Source organism: Oreochromis niloticus, linkage group LG19 (assembly GCF_001858045.2).
Source record: "Oreochromis niloticus isolate F11D_XX linkage group LG19, O_niloticus_UMD_NMBU, whole genome shotgun sequence".
Lineage (NCBI taxonomy): Eukaryota > Metazoa > Chordata > Actinopteri > Cichliformes > Cichlidae > Oreochromis > Oreochromis niloticus.
In genome coordinates this window covers 2,365,196-2,389,443 of record NC_031983.2, presented here as the reverse complement: position 1 = coordinate 2,389,443, position 24,248 = coordinate 2,365,196, and the positions used below count along the sequence as shown (strand labels likewise).

At 41.8% G+C, this 24,248-nt stretch overlaps 1 protein-coding gene and 1 long non-coding RNA gene across 3 annotated transcripts in view; one reads left to right on the top strand and one right to left on the bottom strand.

The window, feature by feature from the left end:
- Positions 1-4,045: 4,045 nt before the first annotated feature.
- On the bottom strand, positions 4,046-6,461 carry LOC112843036 (uncharacterized). Of its 2 annotated transcripts, none has more exons than XR_003215124.1 (3): positions 6,250-6,461; positions 5,031-5,115; positions 4,046-4,315 (listed from the first exon to the last, which is right to left on the bottom strand). It is a non-coding gene; the product is annotated as an uncharacterized LOC112843036 (long non-coding RNA). The 2 variants fall into 2 exon arrangements; XR_003215123.1 differs by lacking the exon at positions 6,250-6,461 and adding an exon at positions 5,324-5,463.
- nrxn3a (neurexin 3a) overlaps positions 5,600-24,248 on the top strand; it is a 233,810-nt gene continuing 215,161 nt past the window's right edge. Inside the window, 2 exon segments of the mRNA XM_013264683.3 lie at positions 5,600-5,804; positions 16,288-17,414. Of these exon segments, the coding sequence (XP_013120137.3) occupies positions 16,730-17,414 (685 nt within the window). The 5' untranslated portion in view covers positions 5,600-5,804; positions 16,288-16,729.

Below are 24,248 nucleotides of genomic sequence, written 5' to 3'. Positions count from 1 at the left end.
TGGCAATTGGGACATGAAATGCCTCCTCTCTGGTGGGGAAGAAGCCTGAGTTAGTGCGTGAGGTTGAGAGGTACCGGCTAGATATAGCGTGGCTCATCTTGACGCACGGCTTGGGCTCTGGAACCAGTCTCCTGGAGAGGGACTGGAATCTGTCTCAGTCTGGTGTTGCTCCTGGTGAGACGTGGCGGGTAGGGGTGGGTATCCTGGTATCCCCTCAGCTTGCTGCCTGTATGTTGGGTTTTCTCCCAGTGGACGAGAGGATTTGTTCCCTTTGCCTCCGGCTCGCGGAACGGGTCCTGACCTTCGTTTGCACTTATGGGCTGAGTGGCGGTTCAGAGTACCCAGCCTTCTTGGAGTCCCTGGGTGGGGTACTGGAGGGTGCTCCACCTGGGGACTCTGTTGTCAAACTGGGAGACTTCAATGCTCACGTGGGCAATGACAGCGAGACCTGGAGGGGCGTGATTGGGAGGAACGGCCTCCCGGATCTGAACCCGAGCGGTGTTTCGTTATTGGACTTCTGTGCAAACCACAGTTTGTCCATAATGAACACCATGTTCGAACATAAGAGTGTCCACAAGTCTACGTGGCACCAGGATGCTCCAGGCCACAGGTCGATGATCGATTTTGTAATCGTATCACCAGACCTTAGGCCATATGTTCTGGACACTCGTAAAGAGGGGTGCTGAGCTGTCAACTGAGAATGCTGGACAGACCTGGCGTGCCTAAACGTACAGTGAAGGTGTGCTGGGAACGCCTAACAGAGGCCCCGGTCTGCGAGATCTTCAATCCACACCTCTAGCAGAGCTTCAACAGCATTCCGAGGGCGACTGGGGACACTGAGTCTGAATGGACCATGCTGCTGCACTGAGCTGTGGCCTCAAGGTGGTTGGTGCCTGTCGTGGTGGTAACCCCCGAACCAAATGGTGGACACCAGAGGTGAGGGGAGCCACCAAGCTGAAGAAGGAGTCCTATCTGCCTTGGTTAGCCTGTGTGACTCCGGGGGCAGCTGATAGGTACCGACAGGCCAAGCGGAACGCGGCTCGGGCAGTGGCTTAAGCAAAAACTCGGGTGTAGGAGGAGTTTGGAGAGGCCATGGAAAAAGATTTTCGGACTGCCTGGAAGAGATTCAAACTGTCAGGCAACTCAGGAGGGAAAACCTGTGTGCTACCAGCACTGTGTAAAGTGCGGGTGGAGTACTGCTGACTTCGACTGAGAAAACTGTCGGCACATGTTCACTCTCACCTCTTCTGTGGAGGAAGGAGAGTCTGGGGACGAAGGGGATGACCCGCCAATCTCCAGGCGCGAGGTCACTGAGGCAGTTAAACAATTCCTTGGTGGCAGAGCCCCTGGGTTGGATGAGGTTGGCCCCGAGTTCCTGAAGGCTCTGGAAGTTGTAGGGCTGTCTTGGTTGACAGGCCTCTACAATGTTGCATGGAGATCAGGGGTAGTACCCCCGGATAGGATGTGTTCAAACTACATGGGAATCACACTCCTCAGCCTCCCTGGAAAGGTCTATGCCAGGTTGCTGGAAAGGAGAGTCCGTCCGTTAGTTGAACCTCAGATACAGGAGGAACAATGTGGTTTTTGTCCTGGTCATGGAACACTGGATCAGCTCTTTATCCTCTCAAGGATACTTGATCCTTATACAACCATTGCAAGAGCTTGGCCCGCATAGCCGGCAATAAGTTGGATTCGTTCCTGGTGGGTGATGGGCTCTGCCAGGGCTGCCCTTTGTCATCGATTCTGTTCAGAATTTTTATGGACACAGCTTCTTGGTGTAGCCAAGTGGCGTAAGGCTTTCACTTGGTTGGTCTCAGAATCGCATCTCTGTTTTTCACGGATGATGTGGTTCTGTTGGCTTCATCAGGTGATGGCCTCCAGGTCACCTTGGAACAGTTTGCAGCTGAGTGTGAAGTGGTGGGAATGAGAATCAGCACCTCCAAATCTGAGGCCATGGTTCTCAGCCGGAAAAGGGTGCAGTGCCCACTCCGGGTTTGGGATGAGTTCCTGCCCCAAGTGGAAGAGTTTAAGATCTTGAGGTCTTGCTCACGAGTGATGGGAGTAGGGAGCGGAAGATCAACAGATGGATTGGTGCTGCGGCTGCAGTGATGCGGACGCTGTACTGGTCTGTTGTGGTGAAGAGAGAGCTGAGTGTAAAAGCGAAGCTCTCAATTTACCGCTCGATCTATGTCCCTACCCTCACCTATGGTCACGAGCTGTGGGTAGTGACCAAAAGAACGAGATTGCGGATATTAGCGGCAGGGCTTCCTCTGAAGGGTGGCTGGCCTCTCCCTTAGAGATAGGGTGAGAAGTTTGGCCATCCTGGAGGGGAGCTCCAAACAAGCTGAACAGAAGATGAATTGGTACAAAGAGTATGGAGTGGAGAAAGCCATTTTTCCTGAACTGCAGACAAAGGAATCTGCCAGTATCCCTTGGTTAAATCCAGTGTTGTGAAAAACTGAGCCATAAACCCAGGGCATGGGATAAGCATCGAACTATGACTCCTTGTTCACTTTGTTATAGTCGACACAGAACCACATAGACCCATGCTTCTTTACCACATGAACTATGGGGCTACACCAAGCGCTGTGCGACTCTTCTATTAGACCCATTTTCAGCATTTCAGCCAATTCTCTCTGAACAGTTTGTGTCTTATGCTCAGCTAAGCTGTAGGGCCATGAACCCAGCATCACACCACCCCGTGTGTCAAAACGGTGCTCTATGAGATTGGTATGGCCGGGCAGGGGGGGAGAACACATCTGAAAACTGCTGTTGCAATGCAGCAACATCTGCTCTTTGGGCCTGTGTGAGATGGTCATCACAATGGAGGGAGGCGGAAATTGTTGAATTTGGCACCTCCAGCACCAACTCATCTCTTTCATTAACCACGCTCACCAGAGAAGCAGTTTCAGCCTCTCTCCATGCTTTAAGGAGGTTGAGGTTATATACCTGTGTGGGTCCTCCCCTGTCCGACTGTACCACTTCATAGTCTACATCCCCCACTCGCAGTGTGACCACGAAGGGTCAAGTGAGTAATACAAGCACTTTATCTCCTAGTGAAAACTACCTGAGTCTAACCCCTCTGTTGTACAGGCACTGCTGACGTTCCTGGGCCTGGAGCAAATTTTCTTGTGACAATCTCCCCAAAGTGTGCAGCTTTGCTCTCAGGCCCAGAACATATTGACTCTCATTTTAGCCGGGCTTGGACATGGCCTGGGGCACCTCCCACACTGCAAACAACAGAGGGTCTAACTAGTGATCACAATTGCATTCAGCTGGTGCCCACCAAAGCCTGGCGTATACCTCCATTGCACCTTAGTGGAATGCTGTACATCCCTCCTGGACTGGGGGAGTGTGACCTGAGACACCGGAGACACTCCTGTCTTAGGTGTCTTTACAGTATAATGTACCTTGATGGGACTTTTGTTGTGATTGGGTGCTATGCAAATAAGATTGAATTAAACTGAAATGATGAACAAGTCAAAAGTAAATGATAAGTATCTGACTTGTTTGTTGATTTATTTACCAATTAAGAGTACAAAATGATCAAGATCGTTTTACATCTTTGAGCAAATGATATTAAATGTATAATTGATCTAAAGTCAAAGAACATTTTTTAATACTGTGCTCATCAAACACTTGGGTTTTATGTCAAGTGTGTGAGACCTTCCAGGAAAGCTCCTGAAATGTAAATAAATGACAGCTAAAAACTTCATGTGTGTCCTGAAGTTTGTAGCTGTCATTTGCTTGTCTGGGCTAACAAGTTTGTTCTCCTGTCTGTCACAGTTTATGACCAGTGACATTAAATTAATTTAGTTAATGTTTCAAAATATATTGTGAAATATTATGAAATTATATGTGATTAATTTTGAAAGTGCAGAGCCAAACAAATTATTTAATATGATTTTGAAAAGTTTGATAGCATGTTTTTTATTCCTCAGTTTTCTTTGTATTTGTACTTTTTGTTTTTTTATTGAAAAATAAAAGGAACAAGAATGTCTGCAAATGACAAGAAATTTCAATACTTAAATGTATTTGAGCAGATTAAGTTTAAAGGTGTTTACAGATAATTTGCAACACTTGCTTCAAGGACTTTGAAGAAAACATGTTTAATGTAAGGAAAGAAAATAGTGGAGAGAAAATCACTTGTTTTGCTGATGTCTTCATCGAGGTTGTTATCAGATAGTGACATCATTCTATTTCTTCTTTGGAACCACAAGAGGTCACTTGCCAAAAAACTGTAGTCCTGTTGTTTTCAGAGCTTGAAAAAACTGCTCTGAGGAAAGCTGTGGACGGCCCATTCAGCTCCATTTCACTGTGTTACAGAAAGAAAAGGGAAGACCTTCAAAAGGGTTAAAAAGAACATCTGGGAACCTGTGTAAGATACAGTGTGATGAACTGAAATGTAGAACATGCTATCTAATACCAGAGCTTTGATGTAGTTTAGTGTGAATGAAAAACAATAAGGTAAGCAGCATATGTTTCCCTGAGTAACTTTATCCAGGAGGAAAGCAGGTGCTTCACTGTGTGTGTGTGTGTGTGTGTGTGTGTGTGCGTGTGTGTGGAGGCGGTTACACAGGGAGATTAAACAAATGTCCATGTCATGCCTACCTCTGTTTATTCAAACCTATTCATGTAACAATAATGCATGCTTTTGCAGGCAGGTCTTCCCACAGTTGAAATGATTAGAACTTGCTGTTCAACTCATTTTTGGCTGGTTTGCTTTGTATTTCTGATAGCATTTTAGTATTTTACATAAATGTCAAGGTCATTTTATTCTTGTAGTAAGATGAAGAAAGTAAAATATAAACAGTGGGTCTGTTTGCTGCACTGACAGTGTTGGATGTCCATGAGTCTTAACAGGAACACAAATTTTGTTAAACGTGTGTTTTCTCTCACCAAATATATGTGCTACCACAATTATCTGCAGCATGTTATTATAAAGGTGAAGAATTAATTTCCCTCAGTGAGCACTGCAAAAGATACTAACAGTGAAATATTTTATGAGGTGTCTGCAGGCATTTCAGCACCTTGGATAGCAGCACTGTTAGCCTGCTGCTGACAGGCTCCTCCTCTAATAAAGCTTCTCTTTTTGTGAAGGTCCTCTGATTTCAACTGCAAAGAAAAGCCACAATAAAGGGAGTTATAAAAAAAAAAAGGTGATTTAAAGAAAACTGAACACATTTTAATTTTTTTGTCACATATTCTTCAATTATGGTTAAAACAAAAACAATGTAATGCATAATCAGTCAGGTTATCAGTGTAATATCGATTACACTGTAAACACAGCACAAATCAATGGCCGGGTGCAGCTACACCTTACATCATGCTCTTCTCCTCATGTGGAGCCTGAAAGATCTGGTATGCTGCTGACCCACGGTGATAAAGTGAAGCACCACACCTCCTGACAAAGCCTATTAAGAGCCTAAAGCGCAAAAGACCATATTTAGAGGTGTGTGAGTGCGAAAGAGCGGGCCGTTATTAACCAGTATGCCTTTAAATGGCGTGTACTGGTGCTTAGGAGAGGGCGGACCTGGGTGGCGCGCGCGTGTGCGCCTTTCGCCTGCAGCCGCTGCAAGTGGCACCGAGCTAACAGCGGCTTTTGTGCCCATGATGCACCGTGGTCGTCGCACCTGTGAGGAAGGATAAAGCTGTCACTGTACCGTCTCTACATCAGCACCACCGGCGCCGGAAACACTGCTGCTTAAAAAACAACAACACAAGTCTGGACTAAAAAAGGAAAAAAGATCTCTGTGGAGTTGGATTTTAGCAGTTGGATACTCTTGGTTGTCTGTTTAACTAAGGTCAGTAACGTCGTCTGTGTAGTCTAGTCTGTCCATATCATTTATTCGTGTATGACTTGAACTGAGACAGGAGCATGTTCCAGGGAAAATATGGGGCAGAGGCGGATCGAGTTTCCACTCCTGACGGACAGGTACCACGGGACTAGCCACTTTTACGGGAGTTTCCCCCTCACTCACAATTTGTACGCACCGAAACGGCGAACGTGCCGAGTCTCCTTGAAGGAAAAGTCGCGTATGAGGGGCTGAAAATGAGAATTTCTGCCATGTTGTCTTCTAAATTGGTCTGATGAAACAGACGCACAGTGACAGGCGGGTGTAGAATTACCCCCCCCCCCCCCCCCCTTCCCTCGCTCTCTCGTTGTTTACAACAGAAATGCTCAATTTTCGTTTCATTATATTTCACACATACACAAATAAACATGCTCGTGTTGAATATGAAGCGTACCATAAACAAGGCTTTGAGGGAAACCTGCAGAACTCGTTTTTAAAATGATGAATAATAGACGAGGTGAACGCCAGGTGTCCAGTGTCCGCGCATTGTTCTTGTCTGCAGCTTTTATGCTGGAATGTCAAACACACTGCGACGCCCTTTAGGCCCGACAAACCCAGCCTACAATCTTTACATTTAGCTTCATGTCATTTCGTGTCATTTGAGCAGTTTGATTCATGACCTTCCGGAGATGGACAGCGCGCGGCGGCAGGCTGCACGCTTCTTCACCATGAAATAACCATCACATTCCTCAATCATCCCTTTTTCTGATTTTTTTTTAAAACTAAGCGCAACTCAACGGAATTCTTTAAAAGCCTTCACATTACTCTATCTAGATCAATAATAGCCGGTTAAACAAGATCCTTCAGTTTTAGCATTTGCTGGGAAAACGAACGTGCTCCGCTGAAATGGAGCATGGCGATTATATGTGAGGAAAATTTCATTTCCGTAAAAGGAGTTTTTGGATGATTTGGATTTTTCCCCTGTGGATCAAATGGCGTCCGCAGTAACAGCAGGGAGGTTTGCTGACTGCTCTGCTCCTCTCAGTAAACTGCATTTCATGGCGCCTTCAAGCTTACAACTTTTTTCATCTGCATCAATCCACATTTGGTGAAGGGGCCTGCTTTAACTGGGCCCGATTATAAGATCAGCTCGAATTCATTTAACAAAAACAACAAAATAAATAAATAAATAAATAAAATGTAATTTTAATTGGACAGTCTTTATTCCTCTTTTACACCATTTTTTTTTTACACTGCGGCAAATACAGGATGTCTCATTAACATCAAATCTGACTGTTTTCCACTGGAGAAAAACAAAAGGGCCCGTGCTTGTATAAAAATCCACCGTCTGCCGCAAAATAACAATCAAGGCCTCGATCTGACGCCGTCTAACATCTGCAGCTCTACTTCCAACCCATGAAAAAGAGTGAAAATGAGTTCAGGCGGATGGCAGTTAGACGTTTTTTTTTCTTCGCCGCTGCAGTGCATATTTCGATGTGTCGGATTTGTAGAGTTAATAGGATTAGATTATTTTACTTTGTGCTTTTATGCACGGGGAATTCCTAATCTGGATTTTTTTTAACGCTTCTTTGGATGGGCGTAACCCAAACCTAGAGAATGCGTCTGTTTCCCCTGCAAAGGGCCCAATGATGTCTCGTCACCTACACATTAAATGGCTAATAATCTCCGAGGCTGACAGTTCTAGAAAGAAAAAAGAAATTCTTTCGTTTGATTATTTTTTAAATATTCCTCGGCAGGTTGTGTTAAATCTGATGGTAAATGTGTGTTTATTATTAACATGTGATCGAGTGTTGGATTGATATATACTGAAAAACGCCTCAGAGTACCACGCGTGTTTGATGCAGAAATATAAAACACCCCCTCCGACTTAATTTTCCTTCATCCTAATTTAAGGTTAGGGTGGTGGTGTTAGTGTGTAGGGTGGGGTGGGGGTGATTCGGGTAATTTGGCTGTCCTTTTTCCCCCGTGGTTGGCATCCGATTAACTACGCTGACAAATCAAGTGTAAAAAGCCAAGGGCTCTCAAGGTACCACTAATCCCACTGGGCGGGGAGAGTCAAATAATACGCAGGATTCTGGAGAATGCTCTTTTCTTTAGTTTGGTCGTTTTCTGCATTTTTTCGTTGAGTGTGTCATAGTTGGGCCATAAAATTTCTAAATTTTTTAACAACTGATCATTTAAAATTGTATATGTCAGCCTGAAAATACAAGTTATTTCAAATGAAGGTTTTAGGCTTAATGATGGGCAATTCAATAACCGAGTTTTTGGATAATATGGAAAATATAAGGTGATTAAAATACCTTCAATCAAATGAAAAAAAGTCCTCAGCTATGAGGCTGTCTGGTGTTACGTAAACGGGTGGTGGCGGTGTGTGTGTGTGTGTGTGTGTGTGTAGCTGAGAGGTGTATATCTTTGGCTGTAGCGTACACGTGCAGTCGTTTATTCTTTTTATTCGAACGTGCACACTCGTGATTATACTTACAGAGTGTATGCGTGCCCTCGCGCGCTCGCGTGTTGCGTGTACTGGCGTTGGTAAAGTATAGACGTCTGTGGTGTCGTTGAGCACACGTGCACGAGGCTGTGGGAGTTTGTGGGGTGCTGGGTGCTCTCTGACTGGGTGATGTAATGCCGTGAAGGGTGCTGCAGCAGAAATCACGGAGCCCAGAGAAGGCGTGTCCTGCCTGCTGAGAAGCTGGATAACAACACGGTGCCCACGCACAACCGCTGCCAAATACACCCCCCTCCCGCTCGCTCCCTTCCTTTGCTCCTTAAACTCACACCCACCGTCCCTCAGCTTAGCTTTCTTTTTATGTTGCTGTTATTTAATTTAATGAACTTTTTGTTTATTTTAGTAGATTAAAAACGAACAATCTGCACTAATAAAATATGGAAGCTTTTTACAGGTCAGCAAAGAAAATAAGGAGACTCAATGCTGACTCATTTCATGCTGAAGGTTTTAGGATTAGATTTTAATAATAAATATATTTGGTTTCCACAACGTTCCTCTGTTGATACATTGAATTGTATGATAATTGTATGAATAAAAATATAAAACCAAAAAACAAATAAACAACAGAAAGAAAAAACCCCAACAATGTTTTCAGTCAAACTAATGACAATTTCCACCTTAAAAAGATGAAATGATAGACTTATTTTAGTCAACTTGTAATAGAGATTCTGCACATTTTGCCAGTACCTTGGTACATATGATGGATTGTTAGGTTGTCGTCATATGAGATTTTCTTGGCATGATTATCATGTCTGATAGAATTATCAAAAAACATATTATTACTGTCTAAAAAAATTGAACAATGATCATTTTACCATCTCTAAATCTCATCTGTAATTTCGTGTTTCATTTCATGCCAAAGGAATAAACACATGAGTACAGAGAAGTAAAGAGACATTCTGTTGAGGAACAAATACACGCTATCTCAGCAGCTTGTCCAGAGGTTTCAGTCCATCACAGCATATTGTCACATCCAGTCTGTGTAGAAGAACTGAGCCCAAATCCATCTGCCTAAAATGGTGGATCAGTGCTGCTCTGTGTACCAGGAAAGGTCTGTTACAGACTTGAAGTATGTGTTTGCAGTGTGATGAAGAATAGTGTTAGGGTGTTTCGTGAAATGCATGAGTGGGAATGGATGAGGTGGAACATCCCTCCCTCCTCCCTCTCTGTTTCCACTCATCTTTCCTTCTGCTGTCTCTCCTCCTCTCCGCTGTCAGCATGCATGTGCTGCTCAAATGATTTTGTACCACTGCAGCAATAAAGCCAGGCAAAGAAAATGGCACTTCTTTGAATCCGCTGTGAGATGCAAAATGGCCAGTGTCTCTGTACGTATCTGGAGGCTTTACTCTCAGTGAGATAAGCACGTCCCAAAAATCGGTAGCCTGCCCTCTGAGATATTATCGTTAAGCTATGGAGGACATTTTGTCTCTGCATCTGGACAGCATTACCGCATGCATGTGTGTTTTTGTGCAACGGGTTACGTTTGTGATCAGGGCACCTGCTGTAAAATTACTGGCAAGTAGCATCAATTTAAGCACAAGAGGCCAGCCGATTGGCTGCTTTCATCTGCATTTGTACTCACACACACACACACACACACACACACACACACGCTTCACTCCAGTCCGTGTGGCTCTTAATAGGATTCAGTGTGCTGCTGCCTTTTGTCAGTGAGTGTATGTGGACTCGTCCCTGTGGGGTTCGTCAAAGGAGCCTTTTACCGAGAACAATGATCCATGCCGTTTAGCCTTTTAACCCCCAACACTTCTCACACAGCAACAAAAGACACACACGTGTGCACATGCGTCGTGCTGAGTGTACCAATCCTGAAACCAAAACTGCAAACTTGCACCCTCAATTTCTTACTGCCTGATACCCATGTGGGGCTGATAATATTAATTACGACTACAACCACAGAACATTTAAAAATCAAGATTTTACTAATTTGAACATTCATAGGCGATTTCAAAGGATTTGAAATATACCTGCAGCCTGTGCTGCTAGCTGGAAGTTCCTGTTTTCAGTAAATCAGCTAAACACCTCACCATCCTGCAGGTCTTTGAAATTTTGATAAATTTTTTTGGGATGTGTATTAAAGTGATGCATAGTGTTTTGTAGGCCGCTCCTCCAATAATATAAAATGCTCATTCTTAGTATGTGAGTAAATGAAATGATAAAGTTTGCTTCTAAATGCAACATTTAATAATCATCTTTGGCATTACTGAAGAAGAGAACTGTTTCCAAGAGTGGAGCAGCTGATAATCAAGGGGTTAGCATAGCACAGTGAGATAGTGCAGGTGTACTAATTGGAAGGTTGGTATTTTAAATCCTGGCTGCCCTAGTCAGCATGCTGAAGTACCCTTGGGCAATCTACTGAACCCTGAACTGATCCCGACGGACTCGCTGGAGTATGAATGCGCGCTCTGGGCATTCACTTAGATGGAGAACGTGCTTGTGTGAATGAAACATGTTTTATAAAGTAGTCTGAGTGAAAGGTGCTGTAAAAGAACCAGCCCACTGTAGACATTGTGTGTGCTGATAGAGTCATATGACACAATCATCACACAACACGTAAAAAGTCTTACGAGGATCGTTGTGGAGGTTCAGGGGTCAGTGATATGATGATGCAAACCTGACATCCACGGCTGTCTCGGGCATCTGCCCTGATTTGGTTTTGAATTCTGTTATTTTTGCTAAACAGTCACTACAGAGACTCGCTGCATCAAAAATGGCTTAATTTGTGTCAGTAATGTCAATTTGGCCTTTTTTGGCTGCTTTACTTTCCTGGGTTACATCGAGCCGTATTACCATGGTAACCCAAGCAAACAACCAAGTAATGATCAACAACATAAAACAAAATGTTATGTGTGTCCGTGTAAAACAATATATTAAAACATTTCTTGATTTCATTTCTCAGTTTATACTTGAAAACTGTCCAGTGATATTAACATGACTGCATTTCATGTTTATACTACAGAGGTGAACATTCCTGTGGAAATGGTTTACATATCTCGTACCATTGGGCACATACTAAGGCTGTATGAGTAGTTGACACAGTTTAGCCCAGAAAACAATTTGCAGTAACATCTGGTTAAGAATTCATAATTAATTATGATACACAGAATAACAAGCCCACATTTCAAAAGAGCTGAAAAATGAGTGGTGCAGATTTTTCACCCAAAGAGTTGTCACATGACATCTTGCTAGAGCTCCCACCCCGAGACACAGCAAAGGATTCGGGTGGTGTTTCAATAAACTCACTGAGAGTGTAAATATTCAAAGGGCTGATCTACGGTTTCATTTTTAAAAAGATGATTTATTATTATTGTAGACCGTGCACAGAAGAAGCCTTGTGAAATACTCTGGTCGGCTGATCTTCATACATTTAATAATAATTATCACATACAACAACAAAATACATCAGTACTGTGTGTACAAATAAAAAAACCCACATCATTGCTGTAAGTGTCAGTATTACATTTATGTTAGAACACTGTTTGAGATCAAAGTCATGAAGGTAACATTTTTGTATAATTTTTGTCAGTTTGTGACACCAAATTAAAAGTCTTTGAACATACAACTATCATATGAAAATGTATCAAATTTCTTCATCATGATCAACTATGAAGCTCAACTGATCCTAATGCTGTGCATGAGAAAAAGGAAAAAAAAGTGCTTAATTTTAGTTATGTCTTATTTATAATGGGGTTTTACACACACACACACACACACACACACACAGAGAGAAAATGTAGCAGTTGGGAAGTAATATTGTGCTCAAATATATATTAGAAAAATTGTATGTACGACAGAATATTGGAAACATTGCCAATTCCAACACTAATATTAATGACTTTTAGGTGCTGTTAAATGGATTTTGTTTGATGCAGGCCTGTAACAATCCCTGCTAAATATTACCCTTATTATTATATAACAGAAAGCAGTGTGCATGAACAGATCCAGAAAAAGTAGAACTAAATGTTGATTATTCAAAGATATTGTTTTCAATTATCACTCAGGACTGGAGGACGTACTTGTTGCAGTGGAGATATGGATTATTATTATGTATCAGTTTACATGCAGTTCCTCCACGCTCAGGTTGGCCTGTGTTGTTTGATTTTATAATTTCACTGTAATTTATCTGCTCTTACCCATGTTCACAATTTCATGGCTCCATGTCGGAATATGTTGGGAAACTTTGAATTCCAGAAAGATTTATTCTACTGTGATGGTGAAAAAACTGGGACATGAACTGCTGGTGAATTAAATTTCCTTATTTCCTCATCTGATTCATTATGTGCACAAAAATTACTCAGATTACTTTAGTAAGGCACCAAAAATGTTTACACATTTTAGTATTTAGAAACTAAAAAATGCAGTACAGTAAAAGAGCCACACCTCTGTATATTTCACTGAGAAAAGAGGTACAAAGGGAAATGTCACTGCTCCAAAAAGTTAAAGGAACACTTTTTATTCAGAGTGTAGCATCAAGTCAACTAAACCTCTGTGATCTTGATCCAGTCGTTTACAGTGCATCCAGAAAGTATCCCAAAATGGATTCAATTCATTTTTCAACTTAAATTCTACACACAATAACCCATAATGACAAAGTGAAAAATGTTTGCATGAAATTTTTGCAAATGTATTAAAAACTAAAAGGAATAAAAATGCATGTACATAAATATTCAGTCTCTGTCCTGATCTCAGAATTGGAAGAGGAGGATGAAAGTAAGAAGCAGGATCTTAAAATTGACAAAAGGCACCTCAAGGACTCCCAGACCATGAGAAACAAAATTCTCTATCCTACTATTGCTATTTCCCTACTAGGGTGAAACCCCCTCAAAAAACCCAGTAGGGTAGAGAATTTTAGGCCAATCCCAGCAGGAACTGTGAGACTAGTCAGGGTCAAGAGAAAGATGAATGCAGGAATTTACAGAGACATTAACCACTCTGTTAATGTCCTTAAGATGCAAGGCCAGAGCCCAGGCTTGAACCTGATTGAACATCTCTGGAGAGATATGAAAATGGCTGCGCACCAATGCTCCCCATCCAACCTGGTGGAGCAGTTGAGGTTCTGCAAAGATGAGTGGGAGAACTTCCCAAAGACAGGTGTGCCAAGCTTTTAGCATCACACTCATGAAGGCTAGAATTGCTGTCAGAGGTGGTTCAACATAATATTTAGCAAAAGCTGTGAATACTTATGTACGTGTTACATTTTTGTTCTTTATTTTTAATACATTTGCAGGAATTTAAGCTGTTTTTTCACCTTCTCATTAAGGGCTATAATGCAAAGAATTTTGAGGTGAAAACAAATTGAATCCACTTTGGAATAAGGCTGTGACGTGACAAAATGTGAATACTTTCCAGATGCACTGCAGGTAACAGGTGTTGCTAATCAGTTTGAGGTGCCTTGGTGTTAATGAAACAACAGAGGAGCAACAAAGAGACAACCCCACAACAAGAATGGTTTTACAGGCGGGGGCCTCTTACAACAGGATTAGGATTGGTAGAGCCCTACAAAAGGACCTCTGTCAGGCCACAGGTGTGAAGGTCTCTGACCAAACAATCAGAAACAGACTTCATGAGGTTGGCCGAGGACCCACCGTCCTCTAGTGGGGCTTGTGATCACCGCCCCACATTGTGGAATATGATTGGGATTTGCCATAAATATCAGAATCAGCAGGTCTACCACAGGTTCACCTCAAGCACATGTGACAGACACGGAGAAGGTTGTGCTGCCTGTAACATTTTTCAACATGACCAGTTTGGTGGTCATATGATGGTCTGAGCGATATAACCATAGAGGGACGCTCAGACCTCTACAGGTTACGCAGAGGCACCTGATAGGTATCGGGATGATAAACAGATCATCAGACCTGACACACTGTCGGGGTTCTTCCTTGTGCAGTGGCTGGTCTCTTGGGGCGTTCCTATAGGATCAAGGCCTCGGTACCATTGCCTGACCCTGACCCACGCCTGACCTAAATCCAAAAGAACATCTTTATGAACATCATTATGTTTCGGTCCATCTGACGCTGCCAGGTTGTATCTCAGACTGTCCAGGAGCTCAGTAAAACCCTGGTCCAGATCTGGGAGGAGTTCGCCAGGACACCATCCTGCTCTCTGTGAGCATGCCTTAATGTTGTCAGGCATGTATAAAAGCACATGAGGACCATACAAACTACTGGGTACTATTTTGAGTTGCTGCAATGAAATTTTCAGACTAGCCTACTGTATTTTTCATTTCTATCATTGCCCTGATGTGACATGTTTTAGTTCCTACCCAGTCCATATCAGTACAGATATCCAGTTTTTTTCCAAGTGTTCCTTTATTATTATTATTATTTTTTTTTAGCAGTGTGGTATAGAAAATATAATTCCATCAATTTTGAACACTTCCTCTGCAGCACTGGCTGAAATGAAGCCCCGAACCATAACAGAGCCTCCAGCTTACACATTGCTGTACACACTCACGTTTGTGCTGCTCTTCTGACAGTTTCACCTACAAATTTCAGTACTTGTGTTCATCATACTCTAAGTCTAGTTGCCACAGATGTTTGGCATACCTGAGCTTTTTTCTTCCTTAAGATCGGCTCCTTGACAGCTCCTGTGAGACCTTTCTGACGGCGCTCCAGTGAACACAAGCCGGATGAACTGAGGGTCCAGGAGCAAGTCTTAGCCTCTGTGTCATGTCTTTAAATGCTTGGCTGTTTCTTAAAGACGTGGTTTTCAGATATTATCTGCTTTGTGTAGTTTTTTAGGCCTGCCACTTCTTCTTTTGTCCTCCAGGTGTCCAGTTTCCTTCAGTTTTTAAAGGTCAGATGTGTTCTGAGATATGTCAAGTTATTGGTGCAAAAAGACCATTTGATGCCTATCATCGTGTTGTGTTTGTTTTTATAGATTGGACTAAAGACAATCTAGTTTAAAAGGAGTTCTTTTCTATGCTGTCCTCTCTTGAGTTTGGTGCTTTTTGATGCTTGAGTAGGTGAGTGTTAGGAAGCTAAACAAAGAACAAAAGCAAACGTCTCTGAAATTGGTCAGTTACAAGGACAGGATTGAAAATGCGTGAAAAGCAGCTATGATGGTCCAAAGACAAACTACAGAAAACTATTGAACCTCAGGCTCACTGTAAGCCCGTTGTTCTTTGTCCTTGGACATGAATAAATCAAGAAATAAGTAAAGCAACGAGAGGTGTCAAGACTTTTGGATAGTACTGTGGAAGGACTTGACAGTTCATACAGAAAGCATAAATATAATTTTTAGGAAGGTAAAAGACTGTACAATTTGTCTGTATTTAAAAAAAAGATTTTATTAAATAAAATAGTATGTAGCTAGTGGATATTGGATCAGTGCCTGCTTGTGTTTTTTCTGTGCTTCTTTTTATTCAGCTGAAAGCTGAAGCTGAAAGCTGTCTCTCCAGGCTGGTCATCAGATAAAGGCAGTGCGCCTGGCTGACTGATAGTCATGCACTGCCATGAGAATAATGAGACTAATTTCCCAAGCAGATGACCGATAACTCCCAACAACCTTTGTGGAGGAGGGAAAAATGCAGTGATTTCACAGGCACTGTTATTCAGGATTGTTTTCTGCAGCGTGCAGGTTAGAAAGAAGAGGTTGAATGTATTTTAGTGGACCATTCACAGCTGAGTGTGTAACCTGGTTTTCCCCTCTGATTATCTCTGCGATGATGTGCCCAATATTTTATGGAATTTTCAGGAATATGAAATAAAGATGATGAAATTCTAATAAACAAAACTGCATTTTTGTTTTCCTTGCTGCTATGTGTTAAATACAGATGCATTTTAATGCTCCACTTTGTGTGAGTACAGTTGGTATGAGGGTCTGCCTTTGTACCACTGAAACTGCATCCATGTGAACAGTATGGAACAAAGAGCTGCAGTGGTCTAGGATGTGTGTTGCATCGTGGATCATTGTAACCATGTGCCTTCTGTTTTGTGACAGGGATGTAACTGCAAAAGGCCAGCGGCTCCCCTGCCAGCTCCACATCCCAGCAGACAAAATGAAGGAGGAAATTCCACTCACATGACCTCGCACCACAAGTCTCCATCTTCATCCGGTCTGAAGAGCAGGACGACGTCTTAAAGCCCGGTCTCCTCCTTCTGTCAGCTTGCTCTGTAACATTTAAAAGGAAAACAATCACTGCCCTGCAACACCTGGACAATTTATTGCGATTTACCTTACGACTGTTAACTACAACGACTGTTCTCCTGCTATTGCCCTTTCCCTCTTTTAAAGACATATTTTTTTATAATAAATGTTTATCCAAATTTATCTATATTGTGGACTGAACTGTGGAACCCTGAAATTCAGTTCAGTCCCTGAGATTTGAATCTAACCGAATTCTCATCAGACATTTTTTTGGATTAAGAAATTATTTACAGCTATGGATCTTGTAGGTTTTTCTATCAGGCTGCATGTGTTCCTCAGCACATGCCTGGGACTGGAATTTTTAGGTACACCAGGTCAGTGGGCACGCTACCTCCGCTGGGATGCCAGCACCCGCGGTGACCTCAGCTTCCAGTTTAAGACAGAGGCCTCAGACGCACTGTTGCTGTACTTTGACGATGGAGGTTACTGTGACTTTCTACAGCTCTCAGTGGCGGAGGGACTACTGCAGCTGCGCTTCAGCATCGACTGTGCTGAGACCACTGTTGTGTCAGACAGACAGGTAGATGACAGCAGCTGGCACTTTGCCACCCTGAGCAGGTACAACCTGCGCACAGTGCTGGTGCTGGACGGCCAAGCCAAAGCAGGCGAGGTAAAGCCTCAGCGTCAGTTCATGAAAATAGTCAGTGACCTGTTCCTAGGTGGAGTGCCTCAGGATATCCGCAGCGGTGCACTTACACTGCCTACGGTGCGAAACATGCAGCCCTTCAGTGGCACAATCACAGACCTCAAATACGGCATCTCACAGCCCCTGTTCCTAGGAAGCCTTAACGTGCCGCTGGAGTCGGAAGGATGGTGCACCGTGAACCCGTGTGAGAATGGTGGGATGTGCACAGTGGTGGACGGAGAACCAGTTTGTGACTGCTCCAAAACAGAATACAAGGGCCGCTTCTGCAGAGAAGGTAATATAAACCTAGCAATCCTGCTGTTATTGATCCTGAAAGATTTTAACAGGACCTCTTCCAGGTTATGTTACCTTTTCAACTGTAATCAGACTTGATTTGATTGATTTGAAAGATCTTCTGACATCTTCTGTTTCTGAAACAGCGTTTGTGTTAGCATGTGGCTAATAAGCAGTATAACCCCACCTATATCCTTACTCCTACGTGGTTTGGCCCTAAGAGGGAAAGCTGAACTAGCTCAAATAAGAATGAGCTTTAGCTGGGACAGTATATAGCTGACTTCAGTGTAAATAGCTTCATAATAAGAACATTAAAACGTTGTCTTTTTGCATATAACTTAGCTGTTTTCCCTCCGATGTCACACCGGGAATCTGGGTGAGCGTGTGGATGTGTTTTTGTATGATTACACCATAAAATCAGAATCTAATCTAGCCACAGTTAGTCAGTGAAGTCCAGGTTAATGACATCGGCCCTGCAGGCAGTGATAAGGATGCCTTTGCAGAGAACGGGGCCCCCCGAGTCCCTTTTCTTCACCCAATCACACGATGGCAGGTGCTTTATATCACATCCTTTTGTGCTGAGAATTTTGCTAGAGCTGTGTTTCGATTGCTTTACAGATGTGTGTAGCCAGGGTGAAATTGATTTCTATTTAGAGAAACCTCCTTTACTTATTTCCTCCCTACAGGCCAAATAAAAGGCGCGTTGATTGACTTTACATAGAAACTTCTTGTCATTTGATAAATCATGAGATCTGAAAATTCTCTTCTTTCCTGTAGTAATTGTGAACAGTACCATTAGTACATGAAATAGATCCCAGCACCTCTCCTTCTTTTATGTGCGCTGAAAACTCTTTCCATGAATTTAATTATTCACAATCAATACACATTTGTCCAAACCACCATCCTTCAGCTGCTAAGTAGACACAATAATCTGACTCCTTATAAGATAATCAATACCACTTAGATGAAAAAGTCCCTGGACTCTTTTTTTGTTTAATTAATTTAGATCAGATGTCATTTAAATACATTTATTCTTCTATTTTCCCTGTTTTTCATAGACTTTGGCGTGCTTCTCTTAACCTTTCACAAATATAGAATTTCCATCCCATTTGGGCTGATGCCACATCCCCAGCACCCAGACAAAGGCCAGGGAATCTGGAGTTTAAAGATTAGACTCTTTTAATCTGTCTTGGAGGTAGGGGGAGGTATGAGGGCTTTCCTTTTCCTCTCTGTCTTGGTGGTAGCTCAGCTGCTTTGCCTTTGTACAGCTGATTGAAGGAAGGCATTTAACTCACATGGAGGGAAGAAGTGTTTGTGCATTGATTCGTGTCTTTTGGTTGCTTTTGAGAACTGGAGAAGACTAACGTTTAATATCATGTGCGGAGTGGAGGACTGTCTGCTTCAGAGGGGAAGCCACACTTTCTGTGTACTGACCGGTCTGCTCCCAGAGCCAGTCCAATATATAAGAACATTTTGTTATCCTGTTATCAGACCTGTTATTTGCCTTCACCATTTAGTATTTAGAAGATTTATAACATTTCTAAATGGGACATTTGGGCAGGGCTCGTTCAGAATCCATGTAGATTGCTGTTTTTTGTCTTAAGCCTGATCCTTTGGGATGCGTGTGCTGATGTTTCCTACAATATGATTTTTACATGAATAGAGTGAAACCTGTTAAGACATGTCTGTAGTCTCAGCTCATGGAAGCATTTGTCTAAGTTTGTTCTGTCTTCAGACTGACAGATTGAAAAAATGATGATAAATTAAGTTAATGAAAATGATAAAGGTGATTCAGAAGATTATATTGTTGCAAGAGAGAGAGAGAGAGCCCACTTTTGAATCTGTTACCATCCAACCATCTGTCAAAACTGGCACAGAAGCAGATCAACACAGGTACAAGTTTCTCTAGTTTTTCTTTTTACTCAAAATATTTTTATTGAACAATCGTGGACACAGTTAACAAAACAAGAGAGAAACAAGACAAAGCGACACATAAAAATTGGTTATAATACAAAACAGAACTTCACATGTTGGAACATAAAAAAAATAAAAATAACAAAACATTTCTCTAGTTTTTTAAACACATGAAGGTGGTGTAATAGGTGGTGTAATAGAGGGCAGGCAGGTGGGTTTACTTCTAGATGGGCGCAACATAACTGTTGTCTCTTTGTTAAGCCTGTTATTGTTGTATTATTATACAACAGACCATACTTAAGTATATGGACTGGTTCTTATATTGTGCTTTCCTACTCTGAGCACTCAAAGCTGTCCTCACATTGGTGGCTTGCATCTCCTTTGGAAACAGACTGAGGACTTCAGGTATTTGGGAGAGTAGAGCTGCTCCTCCTCCACATATTCTCTGTATGTATTGAATGTAATTTTAGCATGCTTAGCACTTTTATAGATTTGTATTCTCAAAAGTATGATTAATGGACTATAGAATAAATCCCTGGGACTAGTAGTCACCCATTATCAGTCATGTGGTGTGTGTACTGGTTAAAGAGAACTGTTTATGTATATCTTTGAGTGGTCAGAGTAGAAAAGCGCTTTATAAATACCAGTCCATTTACTGTTTACCTCATCCTTATGTAATATATTCTGATGCAGTGCTTCCAAAATAATGACACCGATGTCTGAACAGCTAATGTGAAGCCAAAAGCTCACGCTGCTCTGACACATAATGTGCAATGCAAGCAAACGGAAACAATAATAATAAAATGTAAGTAAAAATTTTACACAAACACACACACACACACACCTAACAACCTTTTATCTATTGACCCTTGTAGTTTGATAGGCTGCTTTCCCGACCTTGATTTGTAGCCTCCATGCTGGGACCCATTCCCATTGTTGATTTATGTCTGGCTCTCCCTCCTTTGCCGATCCGCCTGGCTGCCTTCTGCAGAGCAGTGATAGGTGAGGGATGCAGGGGCCTCTTCCAAACCAGAGAGAATTTAGATTAGTTTTTGTTAAGGCATAAATGACATGCTTAATGAGGCTGGCTGATATGGATTGGTCGATTGGCTGCTTTCTGAATACATTATGGAGAGAAACTGATATCTTACTGAAAGTCACAAATACAGCTTTTAGCATATATTCTAAATTTATTCTTCTAAAACGTGTAAATTATGTAGAGACAATGACCAATGTGATTAAAAAAATACAACTAAAAAGAATCTTATGTGTTTCAATATAAATATCAGAAACCAATTTCTGTCAAGTTTCTCATTTTTTTTTTGGCATTTTTCAGACAGATCAGTGACCAAACAACAGGAAAGCGGGGCAGACATGCGGCAAAGGGTCACAGGTCAGACTTGAACCCAGGCCGGCCGCTTTCAGCCATACAGCATGTAGCCACCTGCTCAATGCACTGAGCTAACCCGGTCCCCTAGTTCATCATTACTTTCATGTGTGCTTTAGCTTTTCATTCTCATTCTACTCTGTCTTTGTGTATTATGCATCATCCCAAGCAGAAGGAGACTCAAGGCAGGAGAGATGTACTGTAGTAGTCAGCAAACCAGTTTACTCACAAGCAATAGAGTAAATATCTATGAACAAGTGCCATGTGCAAAACATACAAGCCATCAGGTATGCAAGGAATACCACTGTGCACTTCACTTTGGATGGTAATATAATTAGACAAACATGTCTGTGGTCACATTTGCTGATTTTAGCAGCTGCCAGAGCAGGTTATCTGCTGTCTCCACTTCTGCCAGTGAGTTTTAAGAGCTGGATATGCCTACTTATCAACTTTACTAGCTCTTTCCACCTTTTCCAGCATATTGGGAACAGTAGGCTAACAGGATACATTAGATAGATACATGGTCGTGGTTTAAGTCTTCAATAAAAATTCTCTAACCTAAATATGATTTTTTTTGGCATGTCTGTTTAGGTTTGGCAGAAGATAAGCTGATTCTTTTCATTGTTGTGACAAATAATCTACATCTGATCGATGGTACTTTTAGAAGCGTGTGCACTTTGGCAGAGTTTTTAAAAAGAAAAACAAAGATACACCTTTGTGTTTTAAAGGTGTCTGAGGAATGTGCGCTGCAGTAAAACAGCGCTAATTGTTTAACCCCTTTAAGTCAACCAGGTTCCTGAGAAACCAGTAACTCAGAGGTCATGCCACATTTTAGCCACATACCAAACAAGCATTGTTTGAGAAACTAAAAGGGTAACAGTGATTTCACTATACTGAGCTACCAGCTGTATCATATTGAACCTGGACATGAGCAGGTGGCTTCGACTGCACATCTCAGCCGTATGTTCATATGAACATGAACCATGGCGGCCGGTGGAAACTTAGTTCTTTAGGTCCTTGAATGGTGAATGTGTGTGTAGATAACTGGTCAGTGTATTGGTTTACCTTTTGTGTTTCTAATTAACAGAAAAAAAATCAGTTAGCCAACAATGATGATAGAAAGTAGGTTTTGAATGCCTCATTAATCACTGCGCTCTCCCACTTTTTCCTGTACATCATGAATCATCCCTTTAAGTAATCCACTTTCAGCTCTAATCCTCTCCTATCCTCACGTCACCTTTCGGGTACTGAATTAAAAGCAGCATAACCTTACTGGTGGCTGTGTATCCACTGATGAATAAACAGATTTGTCCAAGTCCTCGTGAATCACCTCAAAGTGTTTAGTAAGTAATTTGTAAAAAGCAATTTCTGAGGTGAGCTGGAGAAAACAGAGAATGTTCAAAGGTTCCTGATTCGGTAATTGTATTGAATTAAATGCTACAAGGATCCCAGTGGACATCTGTGAGTGTTTGACTGGTTTGTTGACTGGAACCTTCATCAAAAATGTATGTGTTCACATCTTTCTCTGTGTCTCTCCTTTGCTCCAGACACACACACACGTGTGCGTGTGTGTTGACACTTCCAGGAACGACGTGTAACTGGAAAACACGTTGAACTAGAAGGTTGGCAGTTTAAATTTGTTTACTGCAACAAAATGGGCATATTTAGGATTATGAGAATGGCTGTTTCATCAGATGGTGACAGACCAGTGACAAAACATATATATATATATATATTAGGGGTGGGACTCATTTAAAAAAATAAATCTAATTAATTAGAGGTTTTGTAATTAATTAATCTCGATGAATCGCATTTAACCACACAAGAAAATTTGCCCAAAGTGCAAATGTTTTTTCAATTTAAAAGAGTTTTAGTGGGCGACAGAATCAAATAATAGACATGGACATGAATACTGTAAACTCAAGCTCTTTTAATTTCTGGAAAAAAAAGCATTTAAACTGCATTTCAGGAGGCTCTTTGTCTGTGGTGGCATCTTTGCACTGTTCCTGCAGCAGGGCCTCGAGGCTGCTCCAAACCTCTTCTATATGAGCAACATGGCCAAAAATTTGTGACAACAATATAACAGGCGATATAATTGATGCGAGACAAAATACTTTACAACTCCACAACTTTAGTGCAAAAACCCCCCATCATTGTATTTTCACTTAAACAAGCAGCTGTTTTTTTATGTGCATTAAAGCTATATAAAAATTTAACAGTGCAAATGCAAATTCCTTGCTGACAGTTTAACCAAAAGGCATTTCCAGTAGAAACTGGTCGACATATCCTGAGCATAACCATGTTTAATATCCACAAAACTTAAAAAGAGCTGCTTTGCAACATTAAACTGCAGTGTGCCAAATAAAAAGGTCAAATACATATGTTTTGGACCATAAGGTGCATTAAGTGAAACAAAACAGTCAGATAAGTCAAACTTTACTCATCTCATTCTCCTTGCTTCCTCCTCTTCCGTACCATTGATTCAATAATGTTGAATTCTCTCACAGCTGCTCTATTCTCATGTTATACTGCGCGACTGTTTAAAATGTGCTTCATACACATGTCTCTTAACAGGTGCCATTTTGGGGTACGGTAATAATACGGTAATATTATGTTGAAACAGTACGTATTACTCCACAAGGCTCCTGACTACGGTAGCCGTAATGCTCCGACAATCCATGAAGCGGTGTGGCTTCGTAGCTTAGCAAAGTCGTACCCAAAACATTTTTTGACAGATTTTTGAGCGCCGAGTACGACATAAAATCAGTTCAAGGTCAGTAAGCACAACCAGAGTTCATAAAGTGCACCGGATTATAACGGGGACTGTCGAGTTTTGAGAAAATGAAAGGATTTTAAGTGCGCCTTAAAGTCCGAAAAATACGGTAATAACGACGGCCCACTTGCATGTTCTACTGAAACAATGTGCTCTGACGGACAAAAGCCAAACCAGTTCCACACCACTCAAGTTGCACCATTTTTACAAACCAATTCTGGTTCATCTGTTTCATTCAACAATCCGCTTTTGCTCTTCTCATTCTCCATCGCCGCCATGCTTTTTCCGCCATGTGCATATGAAAACAAAGGCACTGCGCATGTGCGTTTTACCCATATCTTATTTTTCTTATCATTGCCTAACATTATACTGGTATTACCGTGAATGGTATGATATGGCCCAGCCCTAGTCCATGGTGGGATGCAGGTAGTAGAAAGCAGGTAAAACCACTGAACATGAGACATATGTTTCACCTCCAAGAAGCTCACTCACAAACCTGTGATAGACAGTTCAAGAAAGTCATTATTCATCTACACAATAACTGTCAACTATAGATCTTTTTGAAGAAACAGTAACAATAAGTTAAAAATAATTTTATTTACCTGCATGGCTCAAGAACAGTGGCCAGCTTTTGGAGTTTTGCCAGCTCTGATGGAGTTTAAATGACTTGCTTGTGCTTTTGTTTGTCTAAAGCAGCAAAAACAGCCTCTTGATTCTTTATTAGACGAGAAACTATATCCAGTGTTGAATTCCACCGTGTG